Below are 22,033 nucleotides of genomic sequence, written 5' to 3'. Positions count from 1 at the left end.
TAGTTTGTGAAAAGGTGCTTGAATCTTTTTCAATACGTTACCTATCACATACACACACACACCTGGCCAGCGCGTCTTTGCTAATTTAAAAGAAGTGACAGTTTGCAGAGGTGTCACCCCCTGAGCCAATTATTCTCCATCTATGGCACATGTTGTACATGGTGGTGCAGGAAAAAAGCAGGCCAGGCTGTCCAGGCTGTTTGTCATATGAAAGGTTGGCTCGTTCACAGACGCACATGATGAACTGATGAGCAACAGAAGAAAAAACAAACAAACAACTAGGATGTGAGACTGAGTCTAAAAATAGCTGAAGACTGACTAGTAGGTCCAGAGAGTCATCTCTGACTTGAATACATAGTGACAGGGCAGGAGCACAGAACTGCACAGAGGCACTCAGCTGTGAGCTCATAGTGGCAATGCCATTCATCATACAGTCAGTGTCCTTGTTTCCAACCCTGTATTGACCTGACCCCCTCGCGCCGCTTCCTCGCTGAAGCCCCGCTGATTCTGAGGACCACAGAGCACCCAGATGCTTCGTGTCTGCACGCTACGCATTTACCGTGACATTCTGTCACCACACATTTATGTCTCTCGATTAAAGCCAGCGCCACGCAGACAGGCTCAGTCGGTTAGCCGTCTGTGCCGGAGTATTTGGGTGTATCTGTCACTCTGTGTTTCAGAGGACAGGAACCAGGTACACCGTGGATGTCTGTCAGGTACGAAGTTGAGGAAAAGCACTCTGTCTGCCAGTGAACCTGATCAGGCAAACTAGGCTAAGATAGTTCAGCTGATTTTTTTCTCCATGCACAATAGAAAACCTACAAGATTTTAATTCCTAAGGCAGTAAGAGTGTAGTTTAAAAAAAACTAAGGGAAGAAAAGGAAATAAAATACAAAAATTGCCCAAATAAGTCTACACCTGTAGTTCTCAGACTGTGGGGTGGAACAGAAAAATTTTAAGGTTTTTTTTTTTTTTTACCTTATTTATGTAAAGTTTAACTTGGATCCTTGATGACTGATTACAGCGAGACAGTGATAGGCTGTCTCTCTGTTTGCAAGAGACAGCCAATCACAAAAACCTGGCTCTGACTGGATAGTAAAGGAAACTAAAGCGGCTTATTTCAAACGGTTACAATCTCAAGGGCTGCACCAATGCACAGTGTAAGATAAATGTGGATTATTTTAAACTTTCAATCATGCAAAGCTACTTTATATGAAAATATGATAATGGTTGTCCCCTTTTTCTTGTCTTGAATATCAGTTTTATTTACCAAAAGACTGTAGGATAAATGGTCAACAGTGGTTCCTGCAATGAATGTGTATCTACTGCTCTGAGAAAATAACAAAAAGCTCTATTGTGTTTTGATTCCCAGGTGGTCCGGTGCCAACACTTCAGCCTCGGCTGACCTTGAGTTGTTAACAATCTTTATCGGTGAATATGCCACTCGTCCCTTTCACCACTAAAGCTAAAGTTGTGAAATAAAGACAGACAATGTCTATTCATACATACTCCCAGCAACATGACGATCACGATAATCACTGGTCTTACCGATGAACAATGTTTTCAACTAAACACTTGAGAGGCAAGAAGCAAATGTTTTGTTCCGCAAGTCTGAAGAAATCATACCGACAGCAGTCCTGCTCCCCTTAAAATAAACTGAGCAGTGCAAAGAGAACTTTTGTCATATTTCAAACTGTGGGAGTGTGGGTGGGGATGGCTTTGCAAGTCATTCCACGCATGCCTTCAAGAGGCTGCATCCAATCCAACTGGCCAATGCTACAGGCAACACTGTGCATGCCAGCTGTTTTGATCCGAGCTAGTCCATCTACCCTCTATACTCTTCTTAACAGACAATAACACCCCAGTATTTACGCCATACTCTACTTTTTCTTCTATTGATAAACTCTGGCTTATCAGCACTCTACTGTTCTTGACAAAAAACACACAAATGATACTGGATTGGGGTTTTTTGTTTTTTTTTACTTAGGATTTAATTCACTTATATACTTAAAAAATAGAAAAGCCAAGATAAATCCATTGCAAATAAGGTAACACCAACTAATGGCTTTGACTGTAGAAGGACTGATTACTGGCCCCACTATCCACTAACATATGTGCAGCACAACTTTGTAATGAATGTGTTGTTACAACACTGCAACTCATTTCCAAGCAAGGAATGAGGCAGCACTGATAAGGAGGAAGTACCTGAGCAGCTGACATTATGCAAACTGCTTTATTGGTTATGTCACCTTTTTTCTCTACAACAGGTGAGTGATTCTCAACTGTTAGCAAATGTGGATTTGGCGCAGTGACATGTACTGACTCACCCTCTGGGTATTGGTATATGGGTGTTTTAAATTCTCTGCATACCTTTGGTAGCTCTTTGAGTTGATTGGCATCAAGGAGAAGCTCCTCCAAACTGCGGCTGTATCGAAATATTTCATCAGGAACCGTCTGCAAGTTGCAATGCCGCTTGTCCACCGACTCGACGTGGCGGTTGCAGCGCCACAGGGGGATACACTTCAGCATGTCCGGCCGCCGGAGGGGAGGGGGGTCTGGTTGCCGGTGCTACTGCAATCTCCGCATCGGAGGGTGAAGCTGTGGGGGTAAAAGGTCGCTCTAGGAGAGAGGGTATTTTTGCTGGAGGGTCAAACACTTGCTGTGCTCACACGAAGATCCTTAACAAGAGGCCGAAATCCACTTAAGGGACACAAAATAATCCTTTCGATCTGTTAGCGATATTCCCCGTTTCAGTTCAGCCGTGTCCAGTGATTGTCAGGTCCGCGTCAGCGTCATCCAGCCCGGGATCACGATCAACGTAAACAACAACGAAAAAAAAAAAAGAAAGAATGAACGAAAAAAAGAAAACGAGAACTCCCACTCGGATCAAGTGTTTCCTCACTTCTTCGTACTGACGAGAGTATCGTTAGCTTGTTTTTCTACTGCCACCACATCCCCCGAATCAGACCCGAGCTCTGCCGCGGCTAGCTGGAAAACATGCACCACGAAACAAGCCCGCTACGCAGAAAGGCTGCTCCAAGTGTCGCACTCATGAGTGGCGACTGCAAAAAACACACACAGCCACTTGACTTGTGGTACAGATAAAACGGCTACAACGAAACAGCTAACGCAGCACAGAGAGCGAGTCAGCAGAGATTAACCCGAGTATGATAGTAGGATGTCCTCAAGCTAGTTAGTTAGCCAGCATCGGCTAGTATAGATGACTGCACGTCTTTGTGCCTAGCTGCCGTTAGCTAATACTGATATAATAAAACCTATGGAAAACGCCGGCCTTTGGGGTATATTAGCGACATCTCAAAATTATCCAAATAAACTTCCCAGTTAGTTTTCTTTTAGTCCGACGTGCGTGAAAATGCCAGTAGCAAGTGCTGGAGCTCCGTGCGCAGCCGCGCTTACCTCCCCTGTTGCACCGAGGCAGGCCGGTTTGCCGTGTGGGGGGCTGGGCTCGGTTGAGCTGGAGCATCGCCGCTTTGCGCCTCTGTAACGGAGGCCACGACTTGCTTTATTACACCACCTAGCGGTATTTCTCAGCAAGGTTAAGGAGAAAAGCTTTTCAAACACATGCTAGTAAAAGAAAAGAAAATTATATTTTCATCTAATGGTCAAAATGGTCATAATGCTTATAGGCTTTTTACTATTTAACTTAGGCTTTAGTTTTATTTTAAACTGCAATAATGCATATATCTGCAAGAATCCTTGTATGGCTCAGATTTTTACACATAAAGCATAAACAGGAATATACAACGAATATACAATTTTTATACCATAAAACTGATATAGCACATTTTTACAAAGAAGTAAAATATAAGTTAAAACACACACACACACAAAGAGAGTTAAATGTAGAGCTTTTAACATAAAACGTTTCTGAGTCTGTGTTTAAATGTATGCAGAGATCAGTTCAGATTGTTCCAGTAAACAGGACCACAATAACTAAAAGCATCATCAGCACACTTAGATCTAATTCTGGCAGCAGTTAAAAGATCGGACTTGGTGACCTGAAAGGTCTAGTAGGGTTATGGACACTGAGCAAGTCATCGATGTACTATTGGGCCAAATCACTGAGTGCTTAATGAACTAGTAGAAGGATTTTAAAGGTAATTTTGTGTTGAACTGGGATCAAACAGATAATACTGTCAAATATCAGTCTGTTTGGGTTCTCCGGCTTCCTCCCACACCCCAAAGACATCTGGGTAGTGGGGTTAGGTTAACTACCAACTCTAAACTAGGTGTGAATGTGTGAATATTTGCCTGTCTCTCTCTGTTAGCCCTGTGATAGACTGGTAACCTGTCCAGGGTATACCCTGCCCCGTGACAGCTGGGATAGGCTGCAGTGCTGTCTCCCTGTGACCCTGAACTGGAAAAGTGGAAGAAAATGGATGGGTGCACCTATCGTCTATGACTTGCTCAGTGTCTAAAACCCTACTAAACCTGTCAGGTCTTCAAGAGCAGATCTTTTAACTGGATGGTAACTTTTCCATGTGTGTGTAAGGACTGTGGCTGCTGCATTCCAAACGAGTTGAAGTCATCCTACTGATGATTTGGATAGTCCTCCAAATTAAACAGTTTCTCGGAAGTCAGTTAGAGATATGAATTATCTAAGTTTGGGGTTTTTTTTCTAAGTTAATGCCATTAACTTAGAAACTTCTAAGTTAATGGCCATTAACTTCTTTCTGATAGTACCATGCAAAACATGTAAAGGTTAAAGAGTACTGGACCAAGAGCTGATCCCTGAGGAACCCCTGACTGAATCTCTATTTCTCCAGATCTAACTGAAGGTACTAACTGGACCATAAACACTTCTATCTTTTAGGTGTGATGAAAACCAACCAAATCACAGAGCATTTGAATTAAAATGTCATGATCAGCATTGAAAGTAATATACAGGGTGGGCCATTTATATGGATACATCGTAATAAAATGGGAATGGTTGGTGATATTAAAGTCCTGTTTGTGGCACATTAGTATATGTGAGGGGGCAAACTCCTCAAGATGGGTGGTGACCATGGTGACCATTTAGAAGTCAGCCATCTTGGACATAACTTTTGTTTTTTTCAATAGGAAGAGGGCCATGTGACACATCAGACTTATTGGTAATGTCACAAGAAAAACAATGGTGTGCTTGGTTTCAATGTAACTTTATTCTTTCGTGAGTTATTTACAAGTTTCTCTTTGTTCACAGCCATTGACATGTCGAAGAAGTTAACACGTGAGGAGCGGATCGAAATTGTGTTGATATCTGGTGAACTCAGTAACCGGGTCACTGCAGCAGATTTCAATGCAAGACACCCTACGAGACCACCCATCTCCCATGCTACAAAATCAGGCAGGTGCATAAATTTAGGCACCACAAAAAAAAAAAAAAAAAAAGGAAATGAAATCAATATTTAGTAGGTCCGCCTTTTGCAGAAATTACAGCCTCTAAACGCTTCCTGTATGTTCCAATGAGAGTCTGGATTGTGGTTGAAGGTATTTTGGACCATTCCTCTTTACAAAACATCTCTAGTTCATTCAGGTTGATGGCTTCCGAGCATGGACAGCTCTCTTTAACTCACACCACAGATTTTCAATAACATTCAGGTCTGGGGACTGAGATGGCCGTTCCAGAGCGTTGTACTTGTTCCTCTGCATGAATGCCTTAGTGGATTTTGAGCAGTGTTTCGGGTCGTTGTCTTGTTGAAAGATCCAGCCCCGGCGCAGCTTCAGCTTTGTCACTGATTCCTGGACATTGGTCTCCAGAATCTGCTGATACTGAGTGGAATCCATGTGTCCCTCAACTTTGACAAGATTCCCAGTCCCTGCAGTGGCCACACAGCCCCACAGCATGATGGAACCAGCACCATATTTTACTGTAGGTAGCAGGTGTTTTTCTTGGAATGACATAACGCCCCTTGTTATGCCCAAATAACTCAGTTTTAGTTTGATCAGTCCACAGCACCTTATTCCAGAATGAAGCTGGGTTGTCCAAATGTGCTTTAGCATACCTCAAGCGGCTCTGTTTGTGCTGTGGGCGGAGAAAAAGCTTCCTCTGCATCACTCTCATACACAGCATCTCCTTGTGTAAAGTGCGCCGAATGGTTGAACAATGCACAGTGACTCCATCTGCTGCAAGATGATGTTGTAGATCTTTGCTGCTGGTCTGTGGGTTGACTCTGACTGTTCTCACCAGTCATCGCTTCTGTCTATCTGAGATTTTTCTTGGTCTGCCACTTCGAGCCTTAACTTGAACTGAGTGGTCTTCCATTTTCTTAATATGTTCCTAACTGTGGAAACAGACAGCTTAAATCTCTGAGACTGCTTCCTGTATCCTTCCCCTGAACCATGATGGTGAACAATCTTTGTCTTCAGGTCATTTGAGAGTTGCTTTGAGACCCCCATGTTGCTACTCTTCAGAGAAAATTAAAAGAGGAGGTAAACTTACAATTGACCCCCTTAAATACTCTTTCTCATTATTGGATTGACCTGTGTATGTAGGTCAGGGGTCACTGAGCTTACCAAGCCAATTTGAGTTCCAATAATTAGTTCTAAAGGTTTTGGAATCAATAAAATGACAGCAGTGCCCAAATTTATGAACCTGCCTGATTTTGTTTAAACAATTATTGCACACTTTCTGTAAATCCAATAAACTTAATTTCACTTCTCAAATATCACTGTGTGTGTCTCCTATATGATATATTTAACTGACATTTTTTATTGTAACAACCAACGATTTATACAGGAAAATGACTATTAACAAGGTTGCCCAAACTTTTGCATCCCACTGTGTTTTATGTCATATTGTTACAGCTTTCTATTTTATTTTATTATTAATTCTTTCTAGTTGCACACAGTACAACTAGATCATATTTTGATCCTGTGTTTGTTCTGTACATATCGCAGAACTGACAATACCTGCTTTGGTGACTCTAAAGGAAACAGCTGAAAGAAGAAGAAAAAGACTTGAAATATATCTGCATAGTGATTTAGATTGAGGACTACCTATCAAGATATCATTTGACTATCACGCAGATGTAGATATGTACAGTTTCAATAACCAAAGAAGTAATCTTTAAAGACCCCCTTTTTTTCACTTCATGCTCAAAACCTTTTGTCCAAACCACTTATCGCTGTCATAATGAAAGACTTCTGCACACCTTTATACACAAGATTTCTAAAGCTAATAATCTTGCTTCCGTTTTCCATCATGTGCTCTTGAAACTATGTGTTAGAAAAGGAAGCCTAACCTTAAACTGATGCCTGGCAGTGACTTCCACGCCCTCATTCATGAAACGTTTACTGGACATGGGGCTGCCTGAGGGCAATTCTGAGCAATAAAATGTTAATATTGCGCAATTTTACAACCAATGAGTCTTATTTCTATCCCCAAACAATTTAACCATGGCATCATGTGAAATCACACACTCTTTCCTGAAAACACCAAAAAGATTTTACTACTCTCTGATCCTGTGTGTTTCAGGTCTGAAAACCAACCACTATTGTAGGCCCACGATGCCACCAGGGGCCACAACCAGCCTGCCAAAGTTCAGTTCAGCCCACTGGATGGTTTTTCAATGGGAGAAAATTGCACAAAGTCACTAACTACTCCAGTTTAAAATTCAATAAATAAATATAAAATGTTATTCCTTTTGCACAGATGCCAGTCTCACTACACGAGTGAAAAAGTCTAGTAGAGTTAAAAGTATTTCTAGACCTAGAAAAGGTTTTTGAATCTTAAAATTTTAAATAGTTTTTGCTTACTTGCAAAATCTCTGCACATATTTATATGGCTTTTTACTGATGTAGGCCTGACTATGAATACTTCTTTATACTAAAGAGAGCAGAAAATATCTTGTGCAGTGGTTTTATCGAGATCAGTTTAGGCAGCATGTGGCTCAAAACATAATATGAATGGGGAAAAAAGTCAATCCAGCTAAAGCTTAGCTAGCTTGACAGAACCCCCAAATAAAAAACAAAAAAAAAACAAAAACCCTACACATTACTTTTAGTGTATTGTAAATAAAATTAATGTAAATGTGGCATTTGAATCAAATTTTAGACCCAAATCTGAACATAACCTACTCTGAACCAGGTTATATGGTCAGCATGGGTTACCATAGTGATCGAGCCCTTGAAAACAAAGGCACCTTCCAGCTTTGAACTTGACTTAGCTGACATAATGTATCTTGCTAATAATTAATATATAATTACATAATTGCATAAGTAATCTTGCTTCGTTTAGACCAGCAGTTGTAGCTGCCTTTTTGTACTTAATGGCTTAATGAGCAACTGAATAAGAAATTATTCATACATCTAAATAAATTGAAGAGTTACGCTGCTACAAGATTATAAACGCCACACTTTTTGTGGACAAACAATAACCTTTATTGTACAAAGAAAAAGTGTTTTACATGTTCGGCAATTTCAGGAAAGAAAATAAAAGGGACTAAAAGCAAGAAAACAAAAACTAATTTTTTCTTTTAAACTTTTACCAGATTGGATTACAAAAATTCAAAACTTGCACCAAAAGGGAGTCTTCACAGATCACAAAGCAAAAATAAAGAAAAAAAAAAAGAAAAACAAAATCTGACACAGAAATATCTTAATGAATCTCCCAAATGGAGCTTTTAACATTAATATCAAGAGCAATTTTAAAAAACAAAAAAACAAAAACAAAGAGGAGACCATAATAGGTTTCAGAGGCCCGCATCTTTAGCTGCAGTGACTGTGGCTGAGATGGGTTTGGGGCGACAGTTATGGGAGATGGGTGCTGGTGAGCCATTTCCGACACTTTATGCAGAGAGGTCACTGCTGTTGAAACGGTCTTGGTCATACACTTCGGCGACAACTTTGCGACCCCCGAACCAGCGGTCGTTGAGTGCCTGGATAGCTTTGTTCATCTCAGAGGCCATGGAAAACTCTACAAAGATTTTGACAATGATATCTGCATCCTCCTCTTCTCCTTGCTTTTCCTGGTATATGATGACTCTGTTCACGGAGCCGAACTTCCCGCACTCTTCCGTCACCTCGCCCTCCAGGTCATCATCAATGTCCTCTGGTCCGACCATATTTCGAAGCACCATCACTGTGGACTGCAGAGTAGAAGGACAGGAATAAAGTAAACACAAGTGATGATAAGGAAGTAAATAAGTGTTCCTAGATTAAAAAAATAAAATCACCTCTGATTTTCGAAGCAGTTTCTGCATCACCATGTGTCTCGCACTGCTGCCTGAGATGCTCATGTGCTCCTGATCACTCAGCATCTCCTGCCCTGTACCATCCTGAAGCGTCTCTTCTTTCTCCTCTTTCTTCTCTTGTTGGTTGGAGCCACCAGCCTGATTAGACAGCACTGGCGGTGACGCGAGCACGGGGTTCACAAGACCGACCTGGGGAACCATTGGTATGGTAGGACGCACTGGAGTCACACCTTTCCAGGGAAGGCAGACACAGTCAGTGACAATGGGCAGGTCCACAGTACAACTATTAGTCCTGGATAAGACAATCCCATCATCTATAACATCAACTCAACGTCAAAAATATCAACCAGAAAAACTCACAAACAAAAAATTACACACAGTACCAAGTCACCAGGGTAGATGTCAGACTAATTGAATTTGACTAATGAAAATGTGGTTCATTTATTGAAATTTCTACCACAAAATTAGTGCTGTCGGCGTTAATCTCGTTAAAATGAAGTTAATGCCATAAATTTCAGTAAGCGAGTTAGGGCAGATCACCCCGTGCGTGGGGCTGGACGGCGTCAATGAGCTAACCGCGCTAACACGTTGACGCTAACCCGCTAACGGAGATTTGCTGCGTTAATGCGGTTATGGTGTTAACATCATTTTAATGAGATTAATGCTGACATCACTACACAAAATCCATCATTTGAAAATTTAACGCGCCGTTCTCCTTTAGTCCACTTGATTGAAGGAGCTTCAACCCCTTATTTTTGTGACTGCTGTAACAGAGTCATTTATACAGGAATACTTCCTGTTTAAATTAGGGTCTTATTTGTATTATGAAATGTATTAGATCATCTGTTAAAGAAAACAAAAACCCTATGAATTATTATAGCCGTTTCACCCTTTCATCCATCTGTTTTAAAATATTTTATGCGGAAAAGTTCAGAGCTCAAAATACTTAAAATGCCCAATTAGGAGGTCACAAACAACCTCACACAATTTTCCATTATCCATATTACACCAATGAGCCAATTCCTGTAAAGTATAAAAAGTTATAGGAGAAACAGATTAATAAATTCATGGCAGGAAATACTGTCATGACTAAAAATATTACAACGGCACAAATAAACAAGGCTGATGCCACTGGGTCACTTGAAGTTCAAGTGTAGGTGAGACATGAAGTCACTAAGATAACTCTCACAGGAAAGCAAGTTTACAGCCACTTCTGATTTTCTCATTTTCCAGATGCCATGCAGTTAAAAGTGTTCAAACTAACAGTGTGTTCACTGTCTTTAAAGCTGTATGTTTTTAACAGCACAACTAAGTTAAATTAAAACCATTTCTTTAGCACAAAAAGAGGACTTGCTCATGTCTTGGTGCATACCTGTGATGACCCCTGGTGCCTGGGCAGCCATAACAGCCTGAGGTATTCCCATTTGCTGACTGAGAAGTTGAGGTGCAGTTAACGCTCCTAAGACTGACGCGCCAGCTACAGCCTCCTTAAAAGAGGGGGGGCCGAAGACATTAGGCAAAGGAAACACACAGAACACAACACAAGGCAGCACAGTCAACAATCACACAACATGGCAAACAATCAACTCAACATTGCCTCTCTTCAATGAGAATCGAGGTTAAAAAGTAATTAAGTATTCTTAGCAAGTCAAAAATATCTAAGCAGTGATGCTAAACTTTTAAAATTATGACATTATACAAGGAAGAGCTTTGCTAATCAGTAAAGGTGAGGAACTTTTACCACTCAGGTTAACATATATACAGCATATAAAAACAAATGAGTCTTTCACCGTGTTTATAGGTTCTGTTTGAGTTTTGAAGACGTCAAACTGCATTAAAATAAGGTTACATTTTTAATTTTTAATAATACCAATAATAAACTGACAACAAAGTGGCCTTCTCTAAGTACAAATGCTAATGTTATCTGTACTGGTGTCATAGCTAGCTAGTTCTGTGTCATATTTACCTGGAAGGCCATTAAATCCCTTTGGAAGGGATTCATACTTGCCTGGGCTGTTATTTTAGCAGTGGCTGCCGCTGCAGCCACAGCTGCAGCAGGTGGCAAACCACCTGGGGTCGTGGGGGTCAGTAAGGGCATGGGAGGCGTTACTGCTTTGCCCACCCGCAGGTACTGACCACCCAGGTCAAACAGGTTCATAGAAGACACGGCGTCCAGGGCTGACTGAGGCTTTTCATACTCTGTAAAGGAAATAAAAACCGCAGTTAGTAGCAGATTTATAGCAACACGAAGGTACGAGAGAATGCGACACCCCCCCAAGCTCACCAATGAAGCCAAAGCCTCTGTGTCGCCCTGTGGTGGGGTCTCTGGCTAACGTGCATGACTTGATCCTTCCAAAGGCCTCAAACACACTCTTGATGTCGTCATCTGACAGATCAGGGTGGACGGACGCCACGTAGATCCTGTTATAAGCACGCGCCTCTTCTGCCAGCTGGTCGATGATGGGTTGCGCCTGACCGATGTTACTTGGCCGCCCAACCTATAGCACAGATCAAACCACCAGGGCTACTGAGTAAAGCCTTTACTGCATTACCTGAGAACGCACCTACCACAAAGCTCTATGTCCCTGCAAGGCTTACTTTCACCAGCCACCAAGCTCAGTCAAAGCCACTCGTCTCCTCTAATAAGTGTTTTTTTAAATTACAAAACACTATAGCATTTTCCCAACAGGAGAAAATTTCAAGGATAAAATACTGATTACATTAATCATTAGACAAAAGAATAACCAAATCAAACTTAACTCTCTCTCTCTCTCTCTCTTTCTTTCTTTCTTTAAAAGCCAGATATTACAAAAAGACATCTACTAGCTGAGGATCAATAATTAAAAAGAACCTGACTATAAGGGTGTCAAATATCAACTCATTTACAATGCAAATCCGGTCCTGTAAATAGCTGTAATACTATTATAGAGAAACTACACTTTGTATTAAAAACACAACATTTCTGCAGTCTGAACTAGTGGCTAAAGGAACGCATTGAATATTTGGTGCTAGCGCTGCACAGACTCTCCTTTGCAAAAGAACTGAGCTCCCCGAGTAAGACGAGCGTCTGAGGGAGACTAGGATCTGTACTACAGATGGGGCGGCCAAGTAACACCAACCAGACGCAACCCATCATCAGCAGTCCATGGGCACAGAGCGATGTTATTTGCTGCTAGGCATCCCACTGGTCACTTGGTCACTAACACAAGCCTTGATGGCATCATGGAAGGCCAACACACACTTGCGCACTGACACACACAAAAAAAACAAACAAACAAAAAAACTACACACGCATCTTCATTCATACAACACGCACCTGAAAATTAACAAAAACACAAGCACAATCACAAATTAGTGTTTTCACTTAAATAAAGTGACTGAGATTATACATTTAAGCAATTTTGCATATCAGGACTTCATATTCCTAATGGCAGGAAGTAATCTAAATACCAGTAGGGTTCCCACCAGTGTATTACCCGACCGGCGGGCCATCAGTCCTAAAAACAGCTTGGGAAAAAACTATGAAGTTATGAAAGAATAAAAAAATAAAATAAACACATGGAAATGTTGAGTCTCGATACACTTTTACCTGTTCACTTATAACTAGGGTTGCAACAATACAATCAGACATTGGTCTGTTCCAGACCTGTTCTTCATAAAGGAAGCTAACAGTAAAGCCAAACACCCTTCTTTCCCTGCAAGTTTTTTTTGCTTAACTGCAACATATATATGCATTAAAATAAAATAAAAGTCTGGATATGGATAACCATGTGTATCGATAAGAGGAGCAGTATTTCTTGTCTTGCTTTCTGAATGTTTTAAAATATTCATAATGATACTGCTGTATAGCTACTGGATCTTAACAGCTTTTATGACAGAAATCCTGCCCAGGTGTATCCAACTATTCAAACTCTGTCCACATGATCTTAAGCACTTAAAAGATGTTTTTCTCCACACCAACATACCTTAATGTTTCGTCCTCCCAGCATGACTGAGTTCATCTGCTCCAGGGCCAGCTGAGCAGCCTCTGGTACATCATACTCCACAAAGGCAAATCCCTGCATTGTCAGACAAAGGTCAAGAATAACCTGCACACACTTTCTTTGCAATCTACGCCACGTCTCAAGTCAAAGTTCAGCACTGACCTTGTGTTTCATTGTAACCGAATCCCAAGACATGTCAATGCTCTTGATTGGACCAAACGGGGCAAAAGCCTGTCTGATGGTGTCCTCACCAAGCTCATAGTATATGGAGCCCACATACACCCGACACATGATCGCTAGAGCGCGCTGCCTCTGAGCTGCCACCTACCAACCAAGGGAAACAAGACATAATAAGCATTAGAGAGTAAAAGAAAGGAGGAGAAACAAACACACATACACACACACAGAAAGAATATATGTGTATTTTCTACTGTGCTTGCTTTCCCCAAAATTGTTAGAGGCCAATTCCAAGTAAAGGGGGGTCTGGACAGGTAAATAGGGTAATAATGGGATACTGCAATGGACAGAACTTTGTGGGAAAAATATTAACATTTATAAAAAGAAAACAAAAACAAAAAAACACTGATGTCATCAGAGGCGATTACAGTATGTCCTCTATTCTGTTACTACTGAACAGACATATGGAGGAAAACACATTGATGTGATTGACATGCACAGCCCTCACAAAAATTTTGGCTTCAGTAACTGACCTGTAGTCCGGGGATGCAAGTAAGGTAACAAAAGTAATCGTGGAGTTCAAACGAAATCCATACAAAGTCTTGATGAAAGCATTTGAAACTTTCTTCTCAAGTCTAAGGTGAGGGGCGCTTTAATCCCTGAAAGCTGCTCTGTTTTACTGACGCCTTTACTGCTTCTCTTAACTTTCACTGTGTCACCAACAAAAATAAGTTCGTAAAGTATAACATCGAGGGAAGATGACTTGTTCATTTAACAGAAAAAAAGAGCTTGACTTTGAGATGGCCAAAAAATAGCCCTGTCCCACAATTTCTCTCATTTTGGTCCATTAAAGGGATTGCTATCCCTCTTTTGTCCCATGCCAAGAGCGTTGCTTTTTTTGTTTTGTAAAATGAGCAAATGCATATTTTTCAAAAAGACGTGACTTTTCTCACATTTACAAACCTCCAATAAAGTCCTATAAAAGCCATTTAAAGTGTTTTAAACAGCCTTTTTTCTATCTTCTTCTTTTAAAAAAATAATAAAAAATACACAAACAAAATATCCCACTGCAACGCAAGAAAGCAAAGGAAGCGCTTCGACAATTAACAACAGTCAGTCATCTCAGAAGAGATTGCAGTAAAGTCGCAGGTACGTTAGGTGTTGAAAGCCATGTTTTCTTATAAAATATGCATTCTTTGGTTAGGAAAAAAGGCAGGGACTGTTGCTATTGCAACAGTAAAAGAAGGGTAACAGTCCTTTCCATTGGGAATGCGCACAGAAAAAAAAAAATTTAATAATCTATTGACCGATTGTAAAGGTGAGAGAGGATCTCCAAAGCCCATTGTCACTGCTGCCATCTGAAAGACAGTAAAGATGAAAAAAGTGCTGAAAAGTAGGTTAGATATCCCTTAGCTTTGCTTTTCTTTCTTTCTTTTTTTTTTAAAAAGGTCATTGCTTTGCTAAATAGACAAAAGCAGTAAGGCTTACACTATAATCAGACCCTCCCTCTAAACAATATACAGAGAGGATTTACCTCCTTTAGCTAAATTATAGCTCACCACACAGCAATAAACAAATACAAGCAAGTTCCCTTTAAAAGTGCAAAGCATTTAACATGATAACCAAAGCCTTCATGATGATCGTCTCCATCTGAAAGAGAACAAAAGGCAAAAGCAAAGGGCAAAAGGTCTACACATGCGTTCTTTTTCACAGCACGTGGTAGAAGAAAGGCAAGACTTCCCAAAGAGCTAAGCCCAAACCGACTTGTGACAGTAGAGATGGCTGAATTACCAGTGCGAGAAAAGACTATGATATTCTGTCTACAGTCAAGACTCACAGGTGACACATGCACAACAAAGATTTTGTTTGGCACATTACCAGATAGTTTCACACATCTCACCTGGAGGTTGGTGAGCTGTTGCTGCTGATGGGCGATGGTCTGCTTCACCAACACACTCTTAATACTTTGCTCCATGGCATACTTCTTAGCCTGGGAGAGGAGAAGCGAAATTACATGTAAATTCCACAGATGAATAAAAGATCAGTTCATCTATGTGACACGGCATGCAAAAACTAGGCTAAAATCCAAACTTTCATTTAATCCTACATTTTTAAAAAGTATAATAAGAGGAAAAAACAAAAAACCCCAAAACAAAACAGGATTTCCCATATAATAATAAACTAATTATTTGCAGTTTAGAAACAGTTGAATAACTGCAGGTTTTGGGAGATATTTGCAGATGGTGCAGTTAAGATAAATACTTGAAATGCTGGAAAGTCTGGTTGTTCTTGATGTTTCATTGTTCATTGGCATATTTGACTTCTAGAAACTTCTTTTTGCAAATTTTAGTCAGATTTGGGGATAAATCATTTTAAATACGGGGATGTAATAGTTTCATCCACCCACATAAAAGCTACTTTTTCTACTTTCAGTCTTGGATATTAATATGCATACAGTTAAAAAGCACATTAAACACTTTGGTATCGGCCATCTGTAGCTCTTTCAGACACACCTTTACATTACAGCCACTATTTCCTATAAGTAACTACAGGAACCCTTAGTAAAAGAGAGCCAATAACAGGTGTATCACTTAAAGTCTGACTGCATACTGCTTGATCTTGAAACCGCAGCAAAATCAATGGCTCCTATCTGATGTGCCTTAAGATTTCAGGTAGATTGGCACATGTTTAACCATGAAGAACAACAGCTGTAACTTCATTAATATCTTATTTAAAATTAGCCAAAAGAAGAAGACTGACATTCCTTTAAGAACCAACAGGATCTGACTTGAGTCATTAAACTAAAACCTAATTCATTACAGGTCTTTTGGTGTATTGTGGTTTGTCCCATAAAGTTTGTAGCACTGTCTGAATTCAGTCATGTTAACAGACAGATGAAGCCCACATGGTAACGCATTCAACATCTGAAAGGGGCTTCTAATCTCCTACTAAAAGTTATGAAAGTTGGGTTTTATGTGACATAAAAGAAATAAAAGTATTGCAAGTAGACATATCCCTGTGCTTAATGTGGTATAGTTGAGGTAACTTTAAAAACAAAAATCTAAAATTTTCATAACCAGTGTTAATAAATTTCAAATTAATAGCACATTACCTGTTGCTAACTGCAAGTTACTGGTTTGGTTTAATAACTGGTTTATGGCAAGTTTCACATGAAAAGAAACATTACAGAAGTAAAGAGGCTGTTAAACATTAGAAGATTAAGGCCAAGAATGACGTGTTCTTCCTCAATAAAAATGATAACACAACAGCAGTAAAGAATTAAGTTAAAAATTAATTATAGTATTTTCTGCTACTCCCGTCCACTAACTTTTATTTGACAAAGTGATAAAGATGATGAATTAAGAACAAGATGAAAATAAAACTCTGATGCAAGCTGACAGCAGCGACCTCATCTCTATGTCGCAGCGACGGCACCATGCAGCGATGAGTCTAGGGGGTGTAATGAACTATTTAAAAGCTGAAGTGATTGATTACTTTGCAGATGAGGTTTTGTTTCCTTTTGTGCCTGTAAAAATATATTTAAAGGGCCAGTAAATCTAGTTCAGGGGGCGAGTAGTGGAAAAGGAAAAACAACATTGGACTAGGCCTTTTCCATAGTATATGATCTGGGATAACACGGGTTTAAAATTTTCCACAATATTTAAAAAAAGAAAAAAAAGAAAAAAAGAGTGTCATATCGCAATATGATTGCTGTACAAATGTCATTCATTTATGCGCCTCGCAATGTAACAATCTGACAAATCAAACATGCAGCACTATCTGCTGTTTGACCCCTTGTGAATATGGAAATTGAAAAATGGAAATTACTGATGCAGTTCCATTGCGGAAAAGGATAGCTTTAAACAGCTGGTTAAAAAGCTCGACCAAAGATACACCCCAGACAGAAAATATTTTTCACTTTTATTATGTGCCAATATTGTGCAGCTCCTGATGAGTTACAAGATTAAGTTCCTTTAGTTATTGTTAAAATATGGAGTTCAGCAGTTATTTTATTTTCTACTTTTGTGCTTACATTTGACTTATGCTGTGTCATTACTGTTGCACTATAATGCTGCCACTGGCACCTTGTTTCAATAGATTCACGCTTCAAATGAGGAAGTGTGTCATCAGTGACTGCAGCTTCATTGGAAAAGAAGAATGAAAAATACACAGCTTTTGTTTCTTTCATCATAAGAACCAGTACTGCAAAAAATTGTGATTTAATTTTGAGGCTCTAGCGCCCACCCCTACATCGGACATTTGTTTATAACATGATCACTAGCAGATAGTTTAACGTCTTACCCTCTGAAGTGCCTCCTGCTGCTCTGGGGTGAGAGGCGGCAGGCCAAGCTTGGAGCCCGTGCCCTGTCCATTCTCCATCGTCAGAGCTTCACCACCCTGCAGTCGAGAGAACAGAGCACTTTAAACAAAACACTGAGAAACAAGAGCGTAAACCCCTGCACGTGCACACTGTTCATTCGCACTTAATTTCAATGAGAAATTACATAATCTCAAAATGAACAGGATATCGCTAAATGGGTCAACATTTAAAGGACATACACCCGGATTTTTTTTTTTAAAGCAGGCGGGACTGGATGGGCTCCTTACCTACGCAACCCGCTAATCGCTGGGTCCACCAGACTGAGGCGGAAAAGCCCCCAAGGGGATGAGCACTGATGGGGAAGCTTTAACAAGTCAACAATTTCTAGGGGAAATAAAAAACGTCTTCAGACTAACAATAACAAAAGCAGGGCGCTAGCATCATTTTACAATGAACTCCATCTATAAGCAGCCGTCTTTGATCAGATCTTTAGTGAGCCAGGGTAATGCGCATGAACGCTAGCCTCGCGTTGTGTATACGTTAGCTGAGTGAAGTAGTAGTAAGTGGGCTAAAGTTCAACCTTTCCCTAAGAACTTTTTAACTGAGGAATATATAAATCTTAACTGCAACCTCTTTGTTGCACTTGGATGACCTTACAACGGTACAATCAGTACAAGAAGCTCCGCATTGATTAGCAAGGCCTGGTCTCTATTCAGATAGCGTTATCTTTGCTGCTAGCTGATATTAGCTAATGCTAGGCATTCATTGCTATGGCGCGTGAATTAATCTGCACGTTCTCCACAAGGATACGCCGTCAAATTTAAAGAACACACGGTGCACCTAAATACTAAGATACATCGCATTTTACTTACGTAGCGACCGCTACAGCTGAAATCTGTTAATGTGCCTCTTTATCAAGGAAATTATTTACCGCAGTGTCCGTAACTGCCATGAAGCACACCTTCTCGGAGAGGCCCGCACACGTCAACGCTCGCGAGAATTGCATATTTTCAATGAAAGATATCGCGAGAACACTATTTCTCGCGATGTTGGGGGGCGGGAGTTAATGCGCACTTTTATCCATGCAACCTTCAGGCTATATTTATTATTCTGTGACATTATTCATAATTTAATGTATCATATCATTCCAATTGTGTTGTTTTTAATCAATTACTCTAGCTAGATAGCACTAGAATGACCAGATCCCAGAAAACCTAAAGAATAAACACTATTTTGCCAGTCCTGTATATCCAGGTTAGAGGACTGACATTCAATGTGTAAGGGTCAAATCACTATCTCCTTAAATTAAACACAATAAACATAATTTGTAATTTTATTTTATTTTTAAAAAAAATATTCTCCTGCATTTATATTACACTAACTGTTACATCAGTTGCTTCTCTGTCCGATGATCTATCCGGTAAACCTTTAGCAGGAGCACCCAGAGAGCTGGCCAGCCAGGCAAGATAAACTTAACTCGTCACAGCGAGACTTCTTCCCTGTCTCTGTGAGTCCCTGCATCCTTAAATGTCTCCAGTTGTCCTGAGTTCCCTCTGACTGTCTCCTTGGTGCATTTAAACCCCTGTTCCTCCCTGTCCTCGTCATCTGTTGTCTTCATCTCCGTTATCAGTCATCATCATTTTACCATCTCTGTGCAAGTCTGCAGATTTCTTTATTAAATCATAAGATTCTTAAATTAAAGTCTCTCTCTGTCTGGGTCCTCGTCACAAAACATGACATCATTGTTTTGTACATTCCCCACATTTGTGAAAGAAAAGCAAAACACTTTTTTTAAAGTCTGTAACAAAACCATCAAATCTGCTAAAGGTTATTTAAATGCTGCAAAAGAAGAATGGATTGGAATTTAAAAAAAACACATCGTAACCTTAATTACTGGGGGAAAATGATGAATGATGATCATAGTGAGTAAGAAGTAAACCGAGTGCATATTTTGGACAGAGATTCACTTTTAATATGTATGTATAATACAATAGATACATAAAAATTCACTCCAAAAATAGAGTCCTTGAAATGAACAAAATATTGATAAAAAATAATTATAAAAATGGAGGCAACTTTGCCTATGGTACAATGTATACAATGTATGAAAAGATCTTTACTGCAGATACTACTATGGCTCTGCAGATTTTTTTTTTCTTTTATTTTAACCTATGTCGCCTCACCTTGAGATTGGCAAATCAATTTTGGTGGTCAACTCTCTCAAGCAGTTTACAGTTTCTGTTTTGCCTGTCACTATTCCCTCTCTGTTTACTTACCTGGTTCTTCCTGACCTTGTTCTTTCTCCTCACGTTCCCCTCTTTCCTCTCTCCCTCTTTGGTCTGACAATCATACACAAATAGATTGTATTCAGTTGGATGAAAAAATTACATTGATATGAAAAAAAACTATTAAGATCACTCTCCTCTCTCAGTGTACTTTCAAACAAAAGGCAAATAACCAAACCACATGTACATCTAATAAAAGATATAAATATTGAAACACTGATCCAACATTATACTTTATTGACGGATCATTTGATCTTACACTTTTACCTGAATGTTGCTCCGGGGTTTAATATCGGCACATATGACAAAATAACCAGCTTCTCTCATTCCATTTCAAACAGGACAGTGGCAACAACAGCAGCCTACGGACAATTTTAAGTTTTAGATTTTAAATAAGCTATATCAATTTCAATGGGAGCAACAGGACGGTCAAATGTCGCTGATTTTACTACACGAGGACGAATTGTATTGTAGCAAACATCGTCGGAGAACACGTTTTCAACACTGCAGGTTACCTGGGTGTAATGTTTTTCAGCTAAAAAGAAACATGGTCTGACTCCTACCTAACTATATAAAGAGTAACTGAAGGTTATATGCAGCTAATATGTCCTGTTTTAAGCCAGGCACTTCCACCTCCGCTCCGCTGTGTCTCAGCCACCATGGCAGAAAGGGCGCTAAAGCAGTGTTGCCAACTCCTCAGTAAGGAAAATCGCCATTGGTTGTACTAAAAGTCGATAAATTACGTCATCGCCTAATTGGCATAATTGGACATGCAAATGTAATTGTAACCTACGTTGTTGGAGAGAGAAATAACAGCGTGGAAGAGACATAAAGTGAGTAAAAAATGTCCTAAATGCATTTAGAATTTATTTAGAAGTACAAATTAAATTTGTTTTAGCAATTATTGTTTTATAATGTCACAATTCCAACCCTGCTCCTTTATCCGGGCTTGGACCGGCAAAAGTGACCCGAAATTGGCACTCTGGTGTAGTTACTTTGTGTGTGTGGGTGTGTGTTTATAAGTAGTTTTAAACCTTGTGATCCACAAAACAGCATAACAGTAAAAGAAGAACTGACTGGTTACAGACAGTGCGGGAGCAGCGGCTTCGCTCATGCGCGAGTCATTTGCAGTTCGGACGCATAGGTGCGAACGTCTGCTGCAGTGTTGCCAACTTAGCGACTTTGTCGCTATATTTAGCGAGTTTTCAGACCCCCTTAGCGACTTTTTTTTCTAAAAAGCGACTAGCGACAAATCTGGCGACTTTTTCTGGTGTTATTGGAGACTTATTTATGACGACTTTTTGACGTGAAAGCGGGTTACTCTCAAAAAGCAGCGGGTGCTGCCGTGGGTACCTCGCAGCTGGGGGAGGACTATCCTCCGCCTGTGAGCACTTTGGCACGGGTGAGGTGCCTATGGCAGCACCGCTGCTTGTTAAGGGTGTGTTCACACCGAACGCGATGGGCGCGTGAAAAAAGCCCCAAACGCCCCTAACTTGACGCGTGCACATTCGCACCTCTACGCGTGTCCAAGAAAAATCCATCGCGCCCCAAAATATCATATTTTAACGCGCGTGAACCGGAAATGTGGGAGGGATGTGGGAGGAAGTTTTGCAAGACCGGTATCTTTGCAAGATGGCAGCTGTCGAGCTAGCGCTTGAAGAGAGAGTCTCCCTTCTCTATTTACTGTGGAGAGCAGAGTAGCGGCGTAAAGCACATCCTTGCCGTACCTGGGTCCATCAGGTCCTCCAGAGGCGTGAGCAGTTTGGTGAGTTTCACCACTTGCTCCAGGAGCTGCGCCTGGATGACGGCCGATTCCAGCGCTATCACCGTCATTCACTCGGCCAGTTTGAGGACCTGCTGTCCCGCGTCGGTCCCAGAATCGCCCGCCTAGACACCGACTACAGGCGCTCAATCCCACCTGCAGAGCGCCTGTCCGTCTGCCTGAGGTTAGTAAAAGTGTTTAATACGTAGTCCTTTATTGATACCTGTGCTAATATATGCTAAACCATCCATTTATACACTGCTAACATGGATGTGCTATGCTAACAGTGAATGCTCTCGGTGTTTGCTGAT

The 22,033-nt window shown here is 40.5% G+C and overlaps 2 protein-coding genes across 30 annotated transcripts in view; both read right to left on the bottom strand.

Moving 5' to 3' along the window:
- scrib (scribble planar cell polarity protein) overlaps positions 1–3,523 on the bottom strand; it is a 79,946-nt gene extending 76,423 nt beyond the window's left edge. For 9 of the 23 annotated variants that reach the window (XM_026179934.1, XM_026179928.1, XM_026179935.1 and 6 more), the window contains exon 1: positions 2,371–3,523. In XM_026179934.1, the coding sequence (XP_026035719.1) occupies positions 2,371–2,529 (159 nt within the window). In that variant the 5' untranslated portion in view covers positions 2,530–3,523. The remainder of the gene's footprint in view (positions 1–2,370) is intronic. The other 14 variants (XM_026179939.1, XM_026179940.1, XM_026179943.1 and 11 more) reach the window with 4 other exon arrangements.
- Positions 3,524–8,343: 4,820 nt separating this feature from the next.
- On the bottom strand, positions 8,344–18,686 carry LOC113029199 (poly(U)-binding-splicing factor PUF60-like). 7 transcript variants are annotated; one of them, XM_026179921.1, is made up of 12 exons: positions 18,548–18,674; positions 17,963–18,059; positions 17,657–17,752; positions 15,255–15,344; positions 14,662–14,712; positions 13,340–13,501; positions 13,160–13,252; positions 11,479–11,692; positions 11,161–11,393; positions 10,567–10,681; positions 9,177–9,424; positions 8,344–9,089 (listed from the first exon to the last, which is right to left on the bottom strand). In XM_026179921.1, exons 3-12 carry the CDS (start codon positions 17,732–17,734, stop codon positions 8,790–8,792), a joined length of 1,584 nt encoding a protein of 527 aa, XP_026035706.1. In that variant the 5' UTR covers positions 17,735–17,752; positions 17,963–18,059; positions 18,548–18,674; the 3' UTR covers positions 8,344–8,789. The 7 variants fall into 7 exon arrangements, with proteins under 7 accessions (XP_026035706.1, XP_026035707.1, XP_026035703.1 ...); XM_026179922.1 differs by having other exon boundaries at positions 18,607–18,669; XM_026179918.1 differs by lacking the exon at positions 17,963–18,059 and having other exon boundaries at positions 18,607–18,686.
- Between the last annotated feature and the right edge of the window lie 3,347 nt (positions 18,687–22,033).

Source organism: Astatotilapia calliptera, chromosome 9 (genome assembly GCF_900246225.1).
Source record: "Astatotilapia calliptera chromosome 9, fAstCal1.2, whole genome shotgun sequence".
Taxonomy (NCBI): domain Eukaryota; kingdom Metazoa; phylum Chordata; class Actinopteri; order Cichliformes; family Cichlidae; genus Astatotilapia; species Astatotilapia calliptera.
This window is presented reverse-complemented; position numbering and strand designations above follow the sequence as displayed.

Excerpts from the sequence above, each read along its gene's own strand:
- LOC113029199 (XM_026179918.1), bottom strand. The coding sequence starts at position 18,681 with ATGCAATTCTCGCGAGCGTTGACGTGTGCGGGCCTCTCCGAGAAGGTG. Across the intron at positions 14,713-15,254 it reads AACAGCTCACCAACCTCCAG|ATGGCAGCAGTGACAATGGG; the intron begins GTGAGATGTGTG and ends ACTGTCTTTCAG. Across the intron at positions 11,693-13,159 it reads TGGGAGGACGAAACATTAAG|GTTGGGCGGCCAAGTAACAT; the intron begins GTATGTTGGTGT and ends TCTGTGCTATAG.